This window comes from Conger conger, chromosome 5, assembly GCF_963514075.1.
Source record: "Conger conger chromosome 5, fConCon1.1, whole genome shotgun sequence".
Taxonomy (NCBI): Eukaryota; Metazoa; Chordata; class Actinopteri; order Anguilliformes; family Congridae; genus Conger; species Conger conger.
The window spans coordinates 25,666,193-25,684,246 of NC_083764.1; the positions used below are offsets into that span (position 1 = coordinate 25,666,193).

The following is an 18,054-nucleotide window of genomic DNA, read 5'->3' on the forward strand; positions in this document are numbered from 1 at the left end:
TGGCCGGCAAGAGCTCACCAGTGCTTTTTTGCTTCTTAATAATGTGACAAACAATTGATTTTGTACCAAACATCTCTGATTGATTTATTCAGATTTTTCACCCTCATGATGGCCTTCTTTACTGGCATTGGTACTTCCTTGGTCCTCATGTTTAGAGACAATATGAAAAGAACATCATTGAAATTCCACACCTAGAATCAACTTTAGACATTTTCTAAGCTTCCTTGTGCGTGAACTAATGATGCAACAGCACACAACTGTCCAGTTACTTTTGGTCCCCTAAAATGGGGAACTATGTATCAAAAGGGCTGTAGTTCCTACATGGTTCACCCAATATGGATGTACTATATTAAATACTAAACAGTCTGCACTTTAACCTCATGTTCATTATTTCACTTCTAATAAAATGTGCTAGAGTATAGGACCAAAACAACTAGGGCGGCCTGTAGCGTAGTGGTTAAGGTAAATGACTGGGACACGCAAGGTCGGTGGTTCTAATCCCGGTCTAAGATCCGCACAGCCGTTGGGCCCTTGAGCAAGGCCCTTAACCCTGCTATTGCTCCAGGGGAGGATTGTCTCCTGCTTAGTCTAATCAACTGTATGTCGCTCTGGATAAGAGCGTCTGCCAAATGCCAATAATGTAATGTAATGTAATGTAACTAAAGTTGTGTCATTGTCCACAGATATTAGACATTATGTATCAGAGAGAGCACCAGAGAATGTATGTTTGGGTGGTTCTACCATAATTACAACTGCGATCGACATATGCTTAACCATCGTCCAAGTATTATAAACTGCCCTGTGTGTAATGACTGATGCTGTACTACTGTTAGAGAGGAGTTCCGTGTACATACTGAATTTTAGTCCCCACAGTGCTGGGCGGCAGAAGAAAAGGAGTCCAAGGCAGGCATAATATTACAGCTAGTAAATCTCCACTGCATTGCAGTGACTCACTGTCTGCAATTGTGTGGCAATGGAGGTCTGAAATCACCCTTGCTCTTCAAATTGTGACAGCCTTCCATTGGTCTTATGCAAATCCACCTCCTTAATGCAGCTTCTCTTTCTCAATACAACTGAGGCAATTGGGAGCTGTTATCAATCTTGGTTCTTAATCTGTGATGGTTGGGAAAGTGGGAAACTGCGACGTGTTGTTAATGGGATGCGGATGTGGTGACAGTCTCATGACGGCAGCAGCAAAATTGAAGAGGAATCACTAAACAGCCTTCTGTTTAAATGCTGGCCAATGATGAACTGTCACCATGGAGAATAATTAAGAAAGATTTATTTAAAAATATTCCCCAAAACCCTTTTAGTGAATTTTTTTTACTTGCACAATAGAAACAGACAAACTGAAGACAACTATATATCTAGGTGTTATAGGGGTTATTTCCATTAGCCTTTTTGGTATCTACTGTACAACTGTAAGAGAATATTACTATATTTTACCATATTTTTGTATTACTATATTTTTTATGTAGAATTACTGTATATAATTTACTGCGCTTATACTGGAATACTGTGCTCTGAATAATCCTTTCCCAGTACCATGACACTAACCTAAGCCTTCCAGCTTCATGTAGTTATGCAGTAGTACCTTTAAAATAGCTCCTAGTTAAACAGGCACTTGCCTGAACAGAGTATACACTCTGGGGAAGTTTTCATAAGGCAATTCAACAGTCTTTGAAAAAGAATGACTCCCACAACCCGACCTGAACAATGAAAAGTTTAATTGAAAAAGATTGGAATATTTGAAAGACATTTGCAGCGTATTAAAACAATAACTCTGCGTTATATGCCTAGACAGGTCCACTTAAAATGATCGATTCTCCAAAAAAAGGGGGGTGGGAGGTTGCTTTTTCATCAGCCAGGACCTGCAAATAAGTTACACTATCAAACCAAATCAGCTACAATCACTTTGAGTTGGAAAATAAGTAACTCAAAGTTTGAAGCACTATAAATTTGGTTTGCAGAATTCCAGGTAGCTGAAATGTTTTGGTGATTCAAGGGGGATGAATGAAGGTCAGGTAAAAAGCATCATGGATTTGACCCAACCTTGGGACATATCTTCGTTCCATACAAAAAACTGCACAGTGCCAGTTACAGTACCTTCAAAGAAGCTCTTGATGAAACCAGCCTTTGCCCTGTCAATGATTTTTCAGTTATACGTTGTCATTGATGTTTTCTATCCTCACAAACCCACGCTTTCTCCCATTGCACCTCTCCCCTCCAAGTCTCAGCACCATGACGATGAGAGGAGAGCCCTGAGCAGAGAGATCATCGTCCTCAACAACCATCTCCTGGAAGCCAAGATGGCCATTGAGAAACTCAGAGAGGACAACGTGAGTGTCTTCCTTGAACAGCAAACCTGTTCATAACCTGGTTACTGTGCAAGCCAATTGAAAGTGTTCCATTCAGATATGTAGTAAGGAATGTGTTGCCTGTGCTTCATAATGGAAGGAGGCCCTTAACAGTTTTGCATGGTTACTGTCTGAGTAAGGATGCAATTTACTAGCTTTCTTTTCAGTTCAGTTCATACCTGATGATAATGCAAACTGTATGTAACTTTGCACTATTAATATTATCATATTAATGATATTATTTGCCAAAATAAGTAAATTGTTGCAGTCATGGGGAGTTGGGGGGCTGTATTATTACTCAGCACTTATTTCATGAATCAAATAGGTTGATTACACATTTAACCCTCCTATTATGTTTGGGGTCAATTTGATCCCATTCAGTATTTGACTGTTAAAAACCAATGAACCATTTTTTATATTGATACTCTATGTTTTTTCTAATTTTAAAATTTGGTTGGATTAAATTGTAAAAATGCAATAAACATAATGCTATGCAAAGTCCTGTACAGACTGCATACAAATATGTTGTGTGGGGTTTTTTTGACCCTCTGTAACTGTATAAAATGTAAGAAAATATACAACCATTTTTATGTTTTTCTCAGACTTAATTGTGGATGATTCTGCTGACATTTTCCCATTCAGGTTCCAAAATCTCACTCACTGTACTCTAAAATGAGAAGTTTCTCACAGAATTTTCATATTCATGGATAGAAGGCCAGTCATTTGGGAGATAATAAGAAGGCGACACACAAAATTTCTCTATTACAATATTTTCGTGTTTATTTCAACTGTTCGGCTCAAATGTAAAACTGGTCATGAAATCTGAACATAATAGGAGGGTTAACTCAACTCACCTTTCCAATTATGATCATTTGCAATCACCTGGGTCTAAATTGGCTGTTCATATTAAAATGAAAACAAAACCCAGCAGACCGTGTGGATTGAGGATGGCTACCCTGTCTGAGAATGGTTGCCATGACAGAGAAGATTTCCTTCTTTTCTTCTCACAGCTGTTTTAGTTTTAGTTTTTTTTTTTTTATTCCAATTTATGTTGGATTATTGTGAATTATTATTTAATAGCTGCATATATAATATATTAGAGGAATTCTCAAGAATCCTTTATATAGAATGTGATATATAAAACTCTGTGACAATTATTTTGCTAAAGAATTTGAATGACTCATACATTAATTTATAGGTTGATTAATTAATGAGTTGGTTGGTTGGCTGATTGACTGACTGACAGATTGATGAGTCATTCCTTAAATTGGTTGACTGGCTGACACTGGCACTCCTCTCTCTGCAGGACCTGTACAGGAAGGATTGCAACCTGGCTGCCCAGCTCCTTCTGTGCAGCAAACCCCACCACAGAGCCCTCAAGCTGTCTGACGTAATCCTCACATATTATTTATTTATTCCGCCTAAACACACAGCACCGAACAGTGATCATAAAAGCATTGTTTCCTCATATCATAGTGTACAGAGTTTGACAAACAATAATCCCTGGGAGCAACATCAGCTTGCACCATAATGACTGCACAATGTTTATTATGCTTTGCACTATAATAGGCTGCTTTTAATAAAGTCCATAGAAAGCTATGAGCGCACCTTCATAGACAACTTCTTCTGCATCATTGTCCAGACTGGTTTTATTTCTGCCATTTTGATTGCCAATCTGTACCTCACCAGGGTATGAATCCATCTGTATCCTCATAGTCCAACCCACGAACCTTCTCCAAAACCATTGTGCCATGCTTTTGTGGTGGGGAAATACAATGCAACAGTCCCTGTTTGGGGCTCATTCATGATGGAAAAGAAGAGATCAAACTCCCGGTGGCTTTATGGTTTCAGTGCCGCTGGGTTGTAGTCGCACACCTCTCCCCATTTACCCGGGTTCACCTCTCCCCCGGCTACATTGCCATATATTGCAGATGCATGCTTTCAAAGCTGTGCTTTCTTCTGAGAATGTTCAAATGAAACCTAAAAAAAGCCCAGCAGCAGGCTACATTCGTCTGTCAGGGACAGGGTCTGCTCACAGAGATAAGCCACCCCTCGGTGGGGAATTTGCTGAGTTCAGTTGCAGTTGCAGCTTCCGCCAGCGACAGATTTACTCATCTTAAGCACTTGCAAAGAGGACTGTCTCTACCTTAGGCAGGGGTTGCCATCAAATGCACATCTTACAGGTGACACAGTGACAGGTTTTAGATTATCGCAGTTCATCGTCTAACGCACGGCTACGTAAAAGCCTGAGCAACCTGTCTATCATAACAAGTGACAGTGACAAAATTAAAAACAATGTGGCTTTCTAGTGGTGCACTGAGCTGACACTTGTTCTATGTGTATGTAGCATACCTGGGTCAAATACTGTATGTAGTCAGTTTGGATTCAAATACTTTGCTACACTTTACTGAGCTCTTTTGGTGTATTGGGGCACTCAACACAAACTCCGCCTTCTTGTCCTCTTAGTTAGCTCAATTGCACCGGGCAAGATCAATCGAGCATAGAAAAGTATTTGAATCCAAAACAATTAGGTGTTTGACTGGTATGCAGAGTGGTGCTATATAGTCTATAGACTGTTCTGGAGCAAGCTGTGGTCCAGAGTCCCACAGCACAATGCACAGTCGGTCAAGGTTCAGCATGGCTTGTTTAGAAGCATCTGGTGACCCATCTGTAATGCCTCTGCACCGGTGTAAGGAGCCACTCAGATTCGGATGCTTGCAAATGACTGAGGCACACGGGGCAGCCAAGCACATTCCAGAGACAGATGGTTCCATTGGCTTTGATGTTCTATGAGTTCTTCATCACCTGCTTTACAGCAGGCATCTCTGAATTAGTCATCAGTGGAATTTTGCTGTGCTCTTCTTTCATTTAAATTGTTTTTTAAATGTCTTACTCTATTTAATTCCCTCATCTTCTTCCAACTTATCACCTGTGCAAATACTTATCATTCTGTCACTTTCCATATTTTCCTTGTTCCCTCGCTTTCCCTTTTCTCTCCTCTCTTGTTAACAATTGTGCCAGAATGGCTGGTGCTACTGGTGCTGTAGCCCCACCTGGGAAAAAGTGGTGCTATCATAGCCCAAAGCACCACCTACAATTTTGAAAAACAAACTCAGAAATATAATAGTCCTGAAATAAAGCATATTACTTCCCATACTATGATAACTGCAAGCTCAACACAATCACTAAGCACAAAAACAACGTCATGTAAAACTGTGCGTTCTCTGTAGAAAAGAGAGACAGAGTGGGAATATGTGTTAAAGCGCACTCCAAATAGTGGAGTTTTGTACCATCTTTCTCAATGTGCCTATCATATGTCGCATTTACTTTCACTTTTAAGTTTACTTTTAATAGGCAATGTCTTCAGTGTTAATTGTTTCAGGGAGTGTTATGAGCGTCTCTTGATGAATTGAGGTCCTCGTATGAACATCTGTGAATCAGAAGTCAGTGAATCAACAGTAACGTTCCAATAATCAGCTGGAGTAAAATTTAAAAAATCAGCTGTGCATGTGCATGTGCAAGGAGTTGCACCGTATTTGTATCCTTAAATTGGTGCACTGTTGCTGGTAGAAAATCCTTGGGGGAACACTATATTCAGTTATGTTCTGTCTTTTTTCTAAAATAGTTTTACAGTAAATTATTTCTTAATATTTAGGTAGTTAAGGGTGCAGACATTGATGCTATAGTGCTGGACAAACATTATATCACTACATACCACATACACTTTGCAGCTCATTGACATCCCCAGACCTATTGTCCTGCCCCTAACTACAGCAGTGGCCAATGGGCCAGTTCTTACACCAATGCCACTTTTAGTTGACAAATGCTGACAAAACACTAAAGACAAATTTCTCAAAACCACTTCTGTCAGACACATGTAATTTAACAAGCCATATCTCCAAAAGGGATTGGTCAATCTCAACAAGAGATACCTCACTTTGTAGCATTAAATCACATATGGGGTTCGACCTATGCAGGCAGAGGTACAAACCCCACCATGACATTTCCTCAGTTAAAATCCCTTCTGTTACCCTCTCTGCTGTTCCCTTGATTGAATAAAACATATGAATGGACGGCAGACTTCGTGCTCTCCTTTAAAAATAAAATTGTAAATAATGATTCTCTCTCTGCCTAGCTGCCTGCTGATTTTCAGGAGCGTCTGAGTTTGCACATGGAGACGGCGGACCTCTGCCACTCACCCTACTCAGACTCCCCCACCACCATCATCGGCAATGTCCTGGAGAAGCCGGATCCCGGGAGCAGCCTGGCGTCCCGCTGCCCCAGCCCGCAGCCCCAGGACGCTCAGTTCCCCCTCAGCAGCCCGGGCGGGGGCGAGACCCTGACCCGCCGGGCGGCGTACCGCTGGTCAGACCTGTACTGCAGTGACACTGCGCTCTACTGCCCCGACGAGCGGCCGCGGCAACGGAGGCAGAGCGTGGACCTGCATGGCCACCCCCCGCTGGGCCTGCTCTGGGCCCAGAACTCCACCGACAGCAACGCGGAGGAAGAGGCCGCCCAAGCCAGCCCCTCCCAGGAGCACTTCGCCGAGTTCGCAGAGTTCACGGAGTTTGTCACCTCCCTGCAGGCCTCCAGCTCGTACTCCAGCTTCAGCGGGGCGTCAGAAGAGAAGGCGGTGCACTCGCCCCCCTCCACGCCCCACCACCAGGCCCTCTATGCCAATTGGCGGGACAGCGACTACGAGCGCAAGAGCGACTCCTCCTACGAGCAGGAGAGCCCCGGTTTCGCTGAGCCTCACGTGTTCCAGCAGGGGGCCCACGTGGGCCACCAGAACGGCGACTCCGGGCCGGTCTACGCCCGCGCGCCTTCCTGCTTCAGCGAGCCTTACCACTCGCCCCGCCAGACCCCCGCCCATGGCGTGGGCTCCCCCCAGCTCTACCGGGAGGTCCAGGAGGAGGAGCCCTGCGGCCGCTGGAGACGGTTGAGCGTGGAGGACATCAGCCCCTGCTCCTACCGCAGCCCCGGGAGAGTCTCACCCTACAGCTTCTCCGAGCAGCACTTTGCCATGCGGCCCGCCAAGATCAAGCTCGGCCCACTTTACAGCAGCTTCCAGGAGGGGGCCGACATCTACTGCAGCGGGGGTGTCCTGGACCCCCGTTTCATCGTGCAGAGCCGTAGTCACAGCGCCAGCCCCAGCCCTGAGAGGGACCCCGGTGGCCTCTGCACCCAGGATGGTATCCCCATGTACCTGGCCAAAGAAGACAGCCAGGAGTCGGAGCATAGCCTCCTCTTCCAGTCCGGCAGTTCCCGGGACAAGGAGAGTCGTCCGGGCAGCGCCAAGAAGGAGTATGTGGACATCAGCCCCAACAGCTCTGCCGAATCCCTCAACCAGAACTCCCTGGAGCCCCTTGAGCTGCAGGACTATCAGAGCCCAGCCCCGCTGAGCAAGACCCCACCCCCCTACCAGGCACTCGGCACCCTGGGACTTACGAGAAAGGACAGCCTTACCAAAGCACAGCTCTACGGGACACTGCTGAACTGAAAGGGTCCCTTCTTCTATTCCAATTTTCGTTGTTTTCTAACATTTTTAGGTTGAATGTTGTGCAACTTTAAAGCCAGAAGGAGGAGGCTGAAATGAGTGGCTACAAAACAGTGTGCTTGGATCCAAGGCCTTGAATTTTCTGTGTGAATTCAGTCAGTAGTACATGAGTCAGAGGACTCTGTGACTTCACCCAGTTAAAGCAGGAGTTCTGTTCAGCTCCAGCTGTTTTTTTAGATAAGTGGCAGCAACAAAAAGACTAGTTTTTGGCAAGTCTGAGAGTAGACCTTTCTATTTCACAGCACTGCACAGTGAGCTCATATTAAAAAAATCTTCAAGAATTCATTTAATTTATGTCTATTTCTTTTACCCTGGTTTGAAAAGAAAATAATGTAATTTCCCTTTTGGGTACTTCCAAAGCAATAACTTGCTGTAACACCAGTAAAGATATGAGCAACAAACAACCAGGCATAGGCATATTGACAGACAGACTTAAAGTTAGCAGATGAATCAATAGTATATGTACCTATTAAAGTATGCATACATGCAGTACAGTTATATGAGGAACAAGCTGAAAAAAATAATGGTAGACTCTGCTCTTCCCTCAGTTTGATGTTTTGAAGTATTTGTGTACATGCCCCAGTAACAGTCGATTATTACAAAATGTGTTGAATGAATCAAGTGGGAAATATGGTGAGGGTCCTGGCACACAGTTCATGCTGTCCCTGAGGAGGGGTAACTGTTTTGAACAGAAAATATGTTGGCCTCTATCAACCCTAGTGTGTATTTTTCTAGCGTTATTTTAGCTTTTAGCCTTTTCAGTGGTCATGGGCGTGTAAGTCAAGTGCGTGTGCTGTCTGTTGGCGGATGCAGCAGCCCATGTATTTGCAGTCACAGGTTTACAATGAATTCAGGGGCTTCCCTAAGTTTAATGTGTTGCATTACAAAAGGACATCCAAGTTGGCTACACTGAGCTGACCAAGTTAGCCACCTTGTTCCAACAATTTTTATCCATCTTTAAAGTTGATAATCATAAAAGCTCTTAAAGGGCATGCTGGGTTGTTCTCAGAAAAGCCAAGAAAATATGCACTTTCAGCTGCTGAATGACTCCTCCTGTTAAGACACTGCTCAATTATGTGTATGTGCCAACATGGCCTGGTATTGATGCTTCACTGTCCTGGATCATAATTAGTTGGTAAATCAGAATAAGCATGTGCAATCAAATGCTTGTCTTGGGTTGCATTTTCACATGAAACCACCCAAGGTGCCTTTTAAGGGTCTCCAACAGTCACAGTATTTATTCCCAAATCTAATGCTGTGACCCAAAGGAGATAAGGCTGTAGACCCTGATGGACATTTGATGGGAACTGAAATTCTCTTTGCACAAGACCTGCTTGAAACAGGGTAATGATAGCTGTAGTGTTTAAAAAAACACAGTAATTAAAGGATTCATAACTAATTGGACAGCCGGGTTCACAGTGAGGGATGATCCGTTACAGAATTTCATTCCAGTTCTGCTCTTAATTAATCGGCTTTTCTTTTTTGATGCAAGATCACCAATAAAGTCACAAGCTACATCTGCAGTCTGCACATGTCTCCATTTTGCTGCAGTCTGATATTGGAGTAAACCAGCAATGAAATGTCATTGTCAAAGAAAGTATAGCTTTTTCAAAAAAAGAAGCAAGTATACACATGAGCCTTCTCGGACTGGACATGGACAGTAGTCTTCCTGGACTGAACTCCAGCCCTAATGAATGGGAGATGCATATATTCCACAAAGTTTGCACTACTTCTAACTCCATAACTCTGCAGTCTGTAAATATTTGGACAGTGGTACAACTTCTGTCCTTTTGGCTGTACTCCAGCACAACAAATTTAAACCAGTTTGATCCCAAACATATACCAGTGCTGTCTTTCTTCTTAATGATGTTCCAAATAGTTTCGGTAAGCTTATTTTGTTGGGCCTATGTCTCTGATATTATTTTTATCTCTGTTTTATCTGTAGTCTCTGTTTTTTATTTATTTCTCAGACTCATAACGGCTTCCTTGAGTATCATTGGCACAACTCTGCTCCTCATGTTGAAAAACGCCAATAACAGAATCCAACAGCAATCAAAAGCCTCTAATCAAGACTAGATACTGAAAGCTTTCTTATACCTACATGAAAGGAAACAATTGAGTACACCTGACAAATTAGAAACAGATGAGACGCTAATTGTGAATTTACTTTTGGTCCCCTAAAATGGCGGGCTCAATTCTAATGTGTTGTAGTACAGAGCCAAACAAACAGAAATTGTACCACTGTCCAAATACTTATGGACTGCTATGTATAGCAAAATAATGGTTGATCACTAGAACAATCAAAAGCAAAATCTGGCTACAAGCATAACATTTTTTAATAGATTATTTTCAACTATTCAAACTAAAGCCATTTACTATAAAATTGGTTACTAAATTCCATGTGAAATCAATGAACTAATATGACCACCAACTGTGTAACCCTAACCATGTCAACAAGACAATAAGCATTTATAAGTTTGTTTTAAGTAATTAACAAATGCTGTGTAACTGGAAGAACATTTATTTATTGAGGTTATATCTCTCTTCATAAAAAGCCTTTTGTAAAGCCACTTTAATTCAGTGGTTTAGGACAGGTGGACAACAGCTTGCAACAGAGATTCCCACTGAGGTTTGCACTCTGGTTAAACCATTTCTGACCTTGTAGTGTTAATAGTATGTAAGAAGGAGAGCCCCAATTCCATGCACACGTCTTACCTGAACCTCTCCTCTGACATGCCTCTTTGGCTCAGTTGATTTTGGCTGCAGGAGGATAGAGAACATGCCAGAAAGACCCAGGAACTGAAAAGGCAGATGGTAACCAGACAGACAAGTCTAACAATTATGCTCAGAAAACCGAATCAGGGACAGACATTTTAATCGAGGATAGAGCTGGAAATGAACATTAGATATTAGAAGCAGAAATCAAAGTCAGCGTCAAAGGGAAGAATATGAAAGGGATCTGGAAGTAGAACAATAAACTTAAAAGATTTCAATCTCAAACAAAGCCAGAATGCAAAGCTAGAAATTTAAACCAGAAACCAGAATCAGAAACAGAAATCAGAATCAGAGCCAGAAACCAGAGTATGAGAACGAAGCCAGAATTTGATCGAGAAACCCGGCCTTAAACAGGATATGCAAAATATAGAGATGGATTGAGATTGGAAATTTTCCCACAGAAAGGGCCTTTTTTGTGCTGTATATATAAATTGACTGATTACATTTTTAAAACAGACATTGAAATATTGTTCCTTGCTGTATTACTGTTCTTTAACTTTGATCCCTTGGAAAAGTTCCATGTCTGTTCTACCTCAGATGTGATCCACACCTCTTCATGGAACAACACTTGTGTGTTTATCTACATTGTACTGCATGATTCTCTATTTTTGTTGTATATTTCTTTACTCAATAAAGAACAATGTGCTCACACTGAGGCTGACCCATATCATAGTGTTTTTATGGCTGTTATGACACACTGCCTTGTGTTTATGTGGCCTTGTCAACAAATTTCTGATAACATTTAATTAAGTTAAGTAAGTTACTTGTATCCTGAGACCTTCCAGTATGACAATGTTTGAGAAAAATAATGCATCTAAGGTGACTTTGGTATTGGATTTGGTAAATGCTGACTTGCTACATTTGTTGATCATGATTATTTAATTAATGAGTTTTTGATCATCTTGCCTCATGGAGATGATCATTGTGATTATAAAGAAATATAGTGGGTCTGCTGCATGGTTCATCCTGTTAGAAAACTGTTCCAGTCTGCAGAGGGTCCCCACAATCTGATATGAAAACCACATCAGTGCCGATTGATGTGCAGCCCTGCAGAATGAGCTATAATTGGCCATAGTCTCACATAAAGAAGGGCCCAATCTCCACAGCAATCTCCTCTGGTTGATCAATTGCCTGTGTGTGAGTGCGTGTGCATGTGTGCCTGCATGTGAGTGTGCGTGTCCGTGTGTGTTTCTGTGTGTGTGCGTGCGTGCGTGCTAGTGTGTGTGATTGCCTCTGTGTGTGTGTGGGTCTGTGTGTTTATAGAGGGTTTTTTTGTGGCTTTAGGACAAACTTCTGTTCTTCACAGTCTGATAACATTTAGAAGAAAAGGCCATCTGGTTTGTTGGGCAATTATGGAATTGGGTCAGCTTGAACACTGCAGACAGTTCCTAATAATCACAGCCTTCTATCGTTATTATTAAGATTGAGTTCTTAATACTAAAATGTGTTGAAACACATTTGGAAAAAAATCCTTGTTTTTATACATGTTTTGCTCCAGCTATGCAGTTTTCTAAATGCCATGTTTAAATAACCTATAAATTAGCATGTGCTTCGGGTACTGCTTTCTCACAATAATGTTAAATATTCAAATTTATCTTGAGGTTAAAGTCCTTGAAGTTGTTTTGATTTTGTGTAATCAGAGTTGAATTCATTTCCTGTATATTTCACCCATTTATTATTTGACTGCAGCTGGTCTGCACTTGAAAAAACAAGGAGAAGATAAAGAGTTTGGATGAGGGGACATATTTCAGGTGTAGAGGGGGTTAGATAGATGTGGCCCATTGGCCAACAGTGGCCCATTGAATTAAGCTTGTTTGATTATTGATTATTAGCTAAGTTCATTATATTTAGGCCCAATAGTCTGTGAACTTGTGTCAGATAGTATTGAACGCAATATTTAATTTAACAGCCAATCATGTGGCAGCAAGTAAATGCATAAAAGCATGCAGTGGTCAAGAGGTTCAACTGTTTTTCAGGCCAAATGTCAGAATGGGGAAGAAATGTGATCTAAGTGACTTATGATGGAATGATTGTTGGTTTTATACTAGGTGGATTGAGTATCTCTAAACTGCTGATCTCCTAGAATTTTCATGCACAACAGCCTCTAGACCTCTGGATAGGCGACAGCAGCAGAAGACATAAAAAATAAGTCTAATAAATACCTAATAAAGTGCTCAGTGAGTGTATATTTAACAAAAAATTATAAACATCCAAACCTCCACAAATATAAAATCTTTCATTATTTAGTATGTCCACCCTTTGCGTTACATTCTTTTCGGGAGACTTGCGTTGGGTTTTTCAAAGAAATCTCCAAGGATATCTTTCAATGCTTCTTGTAAACACCTCCAAAGTTCAGATTTAGAAGTCGGAGGCATTTTCTGCTTCTCTAGATCCAAGTAATCCCAAAAACACATTCATGGGGAGGAGTTTGGGGGGGAAGTTCACCAACACCAAATGTTATATAACCAGATACAGATCCTCCACCCTGTTGAGTGTTGACAACCACACATACTTTCAGACCCATGATACATGAGGTTTCTTGTCACAGTGGAAAGATTCAGAAGTGACACCAGTAGATTCCTTCAGATCTGAAGTAATTTGTGGATTGGATTTTTCCTCTCAAAAAAAATGGAAGGAAAAAATGCAGAATCTGGACATCTTGAGAGATATTTTGGCATAAACAAAATAGGTTAAACCCAATATAGCTCAGGTTTCACCCAGATATAGTCTAGTTGGCTAGAAAACATTTTCAACCAAATGTAGCCCAGATCTTACCAGAACTCCTAAGAATAAAATAGAACCGTAAATATAAAACACCGAAATAACTTCCCACAACCCAAAATAAAGCCACACAAAAGTACCACAAGCCCTCTTGTGCAACATGCATTTTTTTAAATGGCCGTTCCAATTCCCAACTTCACAGCGGGTTCTGTCAATCAATTTACTTCTGAGTTGCTTCACCCACACATCACCCTAAACATTCTTTTCTTACTCAGATGTTGCAACCCACAATTTCATCCCATGAAGAAGCCTAAATGAAACTAACAAACAAGATATTCAGATCTATTTCAATAGCCAGCAATGATATAAAGCAAGTGCATTTTCCTTAAAAAACCTAAAAACATATGACAAATGTGTGTTTCAAGCAGCTGACTGATCATTGCCTTCAAGCATGAACTGGATTATAACCAGCAGCATTTGCCAATAACAATCTTCTTTTTTAAATATAAGCAGATGGGTTATTTTTGCAGCCTGAGAACCTGGTGTCAAGCTACTGCTGGTGAGCTGTGTGTGAAGAGCTGTTGTTTCCATAGCAACGCACCAGGAAGGGAAGCTGCAGCTAATTAAGATAACCACATCACTGAGACAGTCGCATTGCACTGCACACGTACACATCCATCAGCAGAACGCCTCGTCCTCCTTTCCTCTGGATGGGAACCGCTTCGTGTTTCCATGATGCGGAGCGAGAGGGAGAGAGAAGAGGGCAAGTGTTTGGGGAAAAGAAAATGAAAAAAAAAAGCCTCTTCACGTTTCAATTAAGATTCTTAATTAGCTTATCTAAGTGGGGAAATAATGAGAGCTCTGCCTTGGTATCTCAGCGCTTGCAGAAAGTTTTCACTTCCCTTTCTGCCTGGAGACAATTTGGCAACTGTATAAATGGGCAATTGAAGCTATGTATGGTTGCCTATAATATGGGCCTCTTCTAAAAAAGACAGAGGAGATACTGGTGCGGAACTGACAGATGACAGACGATGATGATATTCACTTAAACTGTGGATGCAAATCAGCTTTGGCTTCGAGCTTGAAATGTGAGGTCTAACGGGTTTTTCCCCATAGGAAAGTTACACAGCACCTCCAATGAAGAGGGAGAAATCTGACTGAACACCCACCCCCAGTCCTATAATCTCACAGTCCGGTAACAAAGCCCCATTTTGTTCTGTGTGATAAACAGGACCTCTGTCCAATCCCTGGACCTGCTATGAACCCTGAAGGCGGGAACAGTGACAGACAAGCCTGAAATTAGATTAACTCACTCAAGAGGAGGTGCCCACTGGACTGGAGAGATATATGCAGTATTGATTGCCGCTCTGTGCTGAACTGCTGAACCGCCAGGACGTTTAATGGGACTGTGGGGCAATTAGTCCAGGGCTGCATTGGCAGAATCGACAGCAAGCGGCAAAGAATCACACCTCCCGGTCTTGTAGGTGGGTGACAGGCATTGCGATTTTTGGCCAGTAACTAAGTGAGCATGTGTGCACATTTGCTCAGCCCCTCACTTTAATCTAGCAGTCAGTAACTTTCCATGAATGCACCCTGCTGAAAAAAAAACAGCTCAAGTTAGGCTGTGAAACAGCATTGCTGGTTGACCAGCTCATACACAGAGCTAGACTAGCTTCATGACCAGCTTGGCCATGCTGGTTGACCAGCTCAATTTTCAAGTTGGTCAAGCTGGCAGAGTTGTCATTTTGGTCCAGAAGAGCCAAAGAGTCCTCCTCATCAGTATCATATCACCATCAGTATTTATTTCCAGTTTCTTTCTCCGAAATTTGGAATAATCGGCTGTGCTTCTTGAATGACTACAGTGCAACCTGCACCCTCACAAGAAGCCCTGCCCCTTAAAAGTGTGTAAAAACCTTCCACTCTCTCATCAGAGATCCAGTGACTACTGTCCATTCTACATTATGCACAGTAGCTACTACAGGAGTGTGCTTGTGTTGCTCAAACAAGAGACACGTCTTTCACTGACAACAACTCCTAACCTTTGAGCAATTATGTATCATTTGACAAAAATAATGAATTCAGCAGTAAACTTAGCACACCCAGGCTTATTGAACCCCAGTATGATGAGGCTACTCAAAGTTGCGCGGCCCTGGATACTGGTAGCCAGGCACACCTGGAAGATCGTTGCAAAGTCAGCTCCTCAGAACATAATAGAACATAAAATATGCACTCTATGTTTACATTATTTGATAAATTGTCTGTCTCTGAACTGCAATGACTGAACTCTGAACTTTGCGTTTTGAGGCAACTGAACAGACTCAGAATCATGAGCTTGTGATGCTGGTTACCATGGTAACAGGGGAACGAATGTGCAGCTGTATGCCTGATAGAGGACTGACAGAAGTGCTTTGAAATGTCAGTGATGAACTCACTTTCCCAAAAGTGCAGCTCTATACAATAGGTGTTCTCTGTAATAGCATGGTGCACATACATGTGGATGTACACATGAACACACAGACACACACACTTACATTTACAGGCACACATTTCTCCCATGTGTATGCACACACACACACAGTCACTAACAGATATATGTGGACACACATATACAGCTCATGCTAAGCTCACATTTACGAGCCTGTTCACGTGATCTTCTGAAAATAAGCACGGTTAACATATCATAGAACAGAATATCAAACTGCCTGAAAAAACATGTATTTGCTTCTGGCTGGGTGCCTTTCCTTCACCTTTTGCATGGAGAGAATGAAGAGGTGGATAAAAGCAGCACAGTGGTTTGTGGTTCCCTTTCCGACAGAACGAATCACAAGCCCACGCCATTAGTACCATGAACTGGGATCCGTGGCCTCTCTCCGTCACAATAAGCCAAATCACAATTCATTTGATTTCCCTCTGGGGATGACTCACAATGACTCAGCAAAGTTCTCCCACTAGCAAAACTCATGATGCAGTGATTGGAAACACTTCTTTTGATTCATAAATGCCCCCTCTCAAAATTACCTACCTGAATGAAAACTTCAAAAGCTGATCGTTCTGCCATACATGTACAAATTCATTAGATTATAAAATCCTATTTTTGTCTTTTTCACGACTTGAGTCAAAATAAGTAATTTAATTATTTTAACAATTATACAAGAAATCCACTGCAGAACCATGGCCATTTAAAAGGAAACATTGACAAAATGCATTTCTTATGGTTATACATTTTAATATGAGCTATATTTCTCTGAAAATTCACAGAGAAATGCAGACATGTTATCTAGTTTTACAAACACCTAAAAAGTGAGTTAGCCATTTCAGCTACACATTTGGTCCACATCCATTATTACTCCCTGCTGGAAAAAAAGCTGGTAGCTGGTTGACCAATTAGACTAGCTCTATACTCAACATGGTTTGACCAACACAAGCTATGTTTTGAAACAGCTGGTAGCTCGCATTTCAAGCTGGTCATTGCTGGATTTTACACCAGGGCTGAGATTAAAATGTGAAACCATTTTAGTCTCAACAGTAATAATAACATTACAAAAGTAATTTGAGCAAATGAAAGTGGTTTTTATTTTGAATTTGTACAAAGTGGTGATTGACAGCACAGGTGAATCAAGAACCCTCACTCTCCATACTTAAGCTTTCCCCAATGCTTTCCCCAGCTTTATTCCGCCTAATACATTTCCTTTCATTAAAGGGCAGCAGTGAATGAATTATAACATAAATAATGTAATATAAATAATGTATAATGATTAAAGATGGAACTACTAGTGTCAGTATTACATTTTTCTGAAACTGCAGTCAGAATTTATGATACAATTATACCATGCTTGTAATCATATAAGTTGTATGATATGTATCTGACAAAAAATGTTTCAGATAAATATTACAAAATAGTGACAATGATTACTATTTTTTCTGATAGAAGGAAGCTAATAAGCCTCCCTGTAGCCTGATATGATAATGAAATCCAGATAACTGTATGGATGAATGTTGCTATGGTTTCTTGCGATGCAATCTCAGATGCCTCTGATGTTAGAACTTAGTCCCAGAATGATGCTTATCATATCTGCCTGGCCAGTCCCCACCCAACTGTACAGGACAGTGCATAACTCCCAATATTAAAATAATATTTTCTTCATTTGCTTTTCAGATGCTCTCATCCAGGTCCAATTATAAAGTAATTGTGGAGAGAACCATCAAATGCAACAGCCAAAGGAGCAGCCAAAAGGATGAGGCCGTTGGTACAGATATTTACTTGACAGAGTAAATTTGCAACACGTCACACAAAGTGCTCACAATGTGGAGTGAGATTACTTTTTTCATTGCCTTGCTCTAACCTTTCCAGGAGGCTTTCCCCTAAGCTTACTCTAAATCCTGTCTTCAAATCCAGGAACACATATAACACATATAAAATTGAAGTAGATGGTTTTCATATACATATATGTGTTTTTGTTCATTTGGCATACATATTGTGCATTGTTTTCATATGTACAGTATTTGTATATAAAAAACATAATATGTATATGAAAAACCAGGACCAGTTTTTATGTCCTTATTTCCCAGTTTTTAATTTTTTTACAGTAAGCCTGTCACACTGCCAGAATATCATCCCATCAATTCCAGAAGAAAACAGGCTGG

General features: G+C 41.3%; 1 protein-coding gene across 1 annotated transcript in view; it reads left to right on the forward strand.

The window, feature by feature from the left end:
* LOC133127999 (brain-enriched guanylate kinase-associated protein-like) overlaps positions 1-11,344 on the forward strand; it is a 28,826-nt gene extending 17,482 nt beyond the window's left edge. The window contains exons 4-6 of the mRNA XM_061241174.1: positions 2,232-2,339; positions 3,664-3,747; positions 6,493-11,344. Coding sequence (XP_061097158.1) covers positions 2,232-2,339; positions 3,664-3,747; positions 6,493-7,857 — 1,557 coding nt within the window. The 3' untranslated portion in view covers positions 7,858-11,344. The remainder of the gene's footprint in view (positions 1-2,231; positions 2,340-3,663; positions 3,748-6,492) is intronic.
* Positions 11,345-18,054: the final 6,710 nt, after the last annotated feature.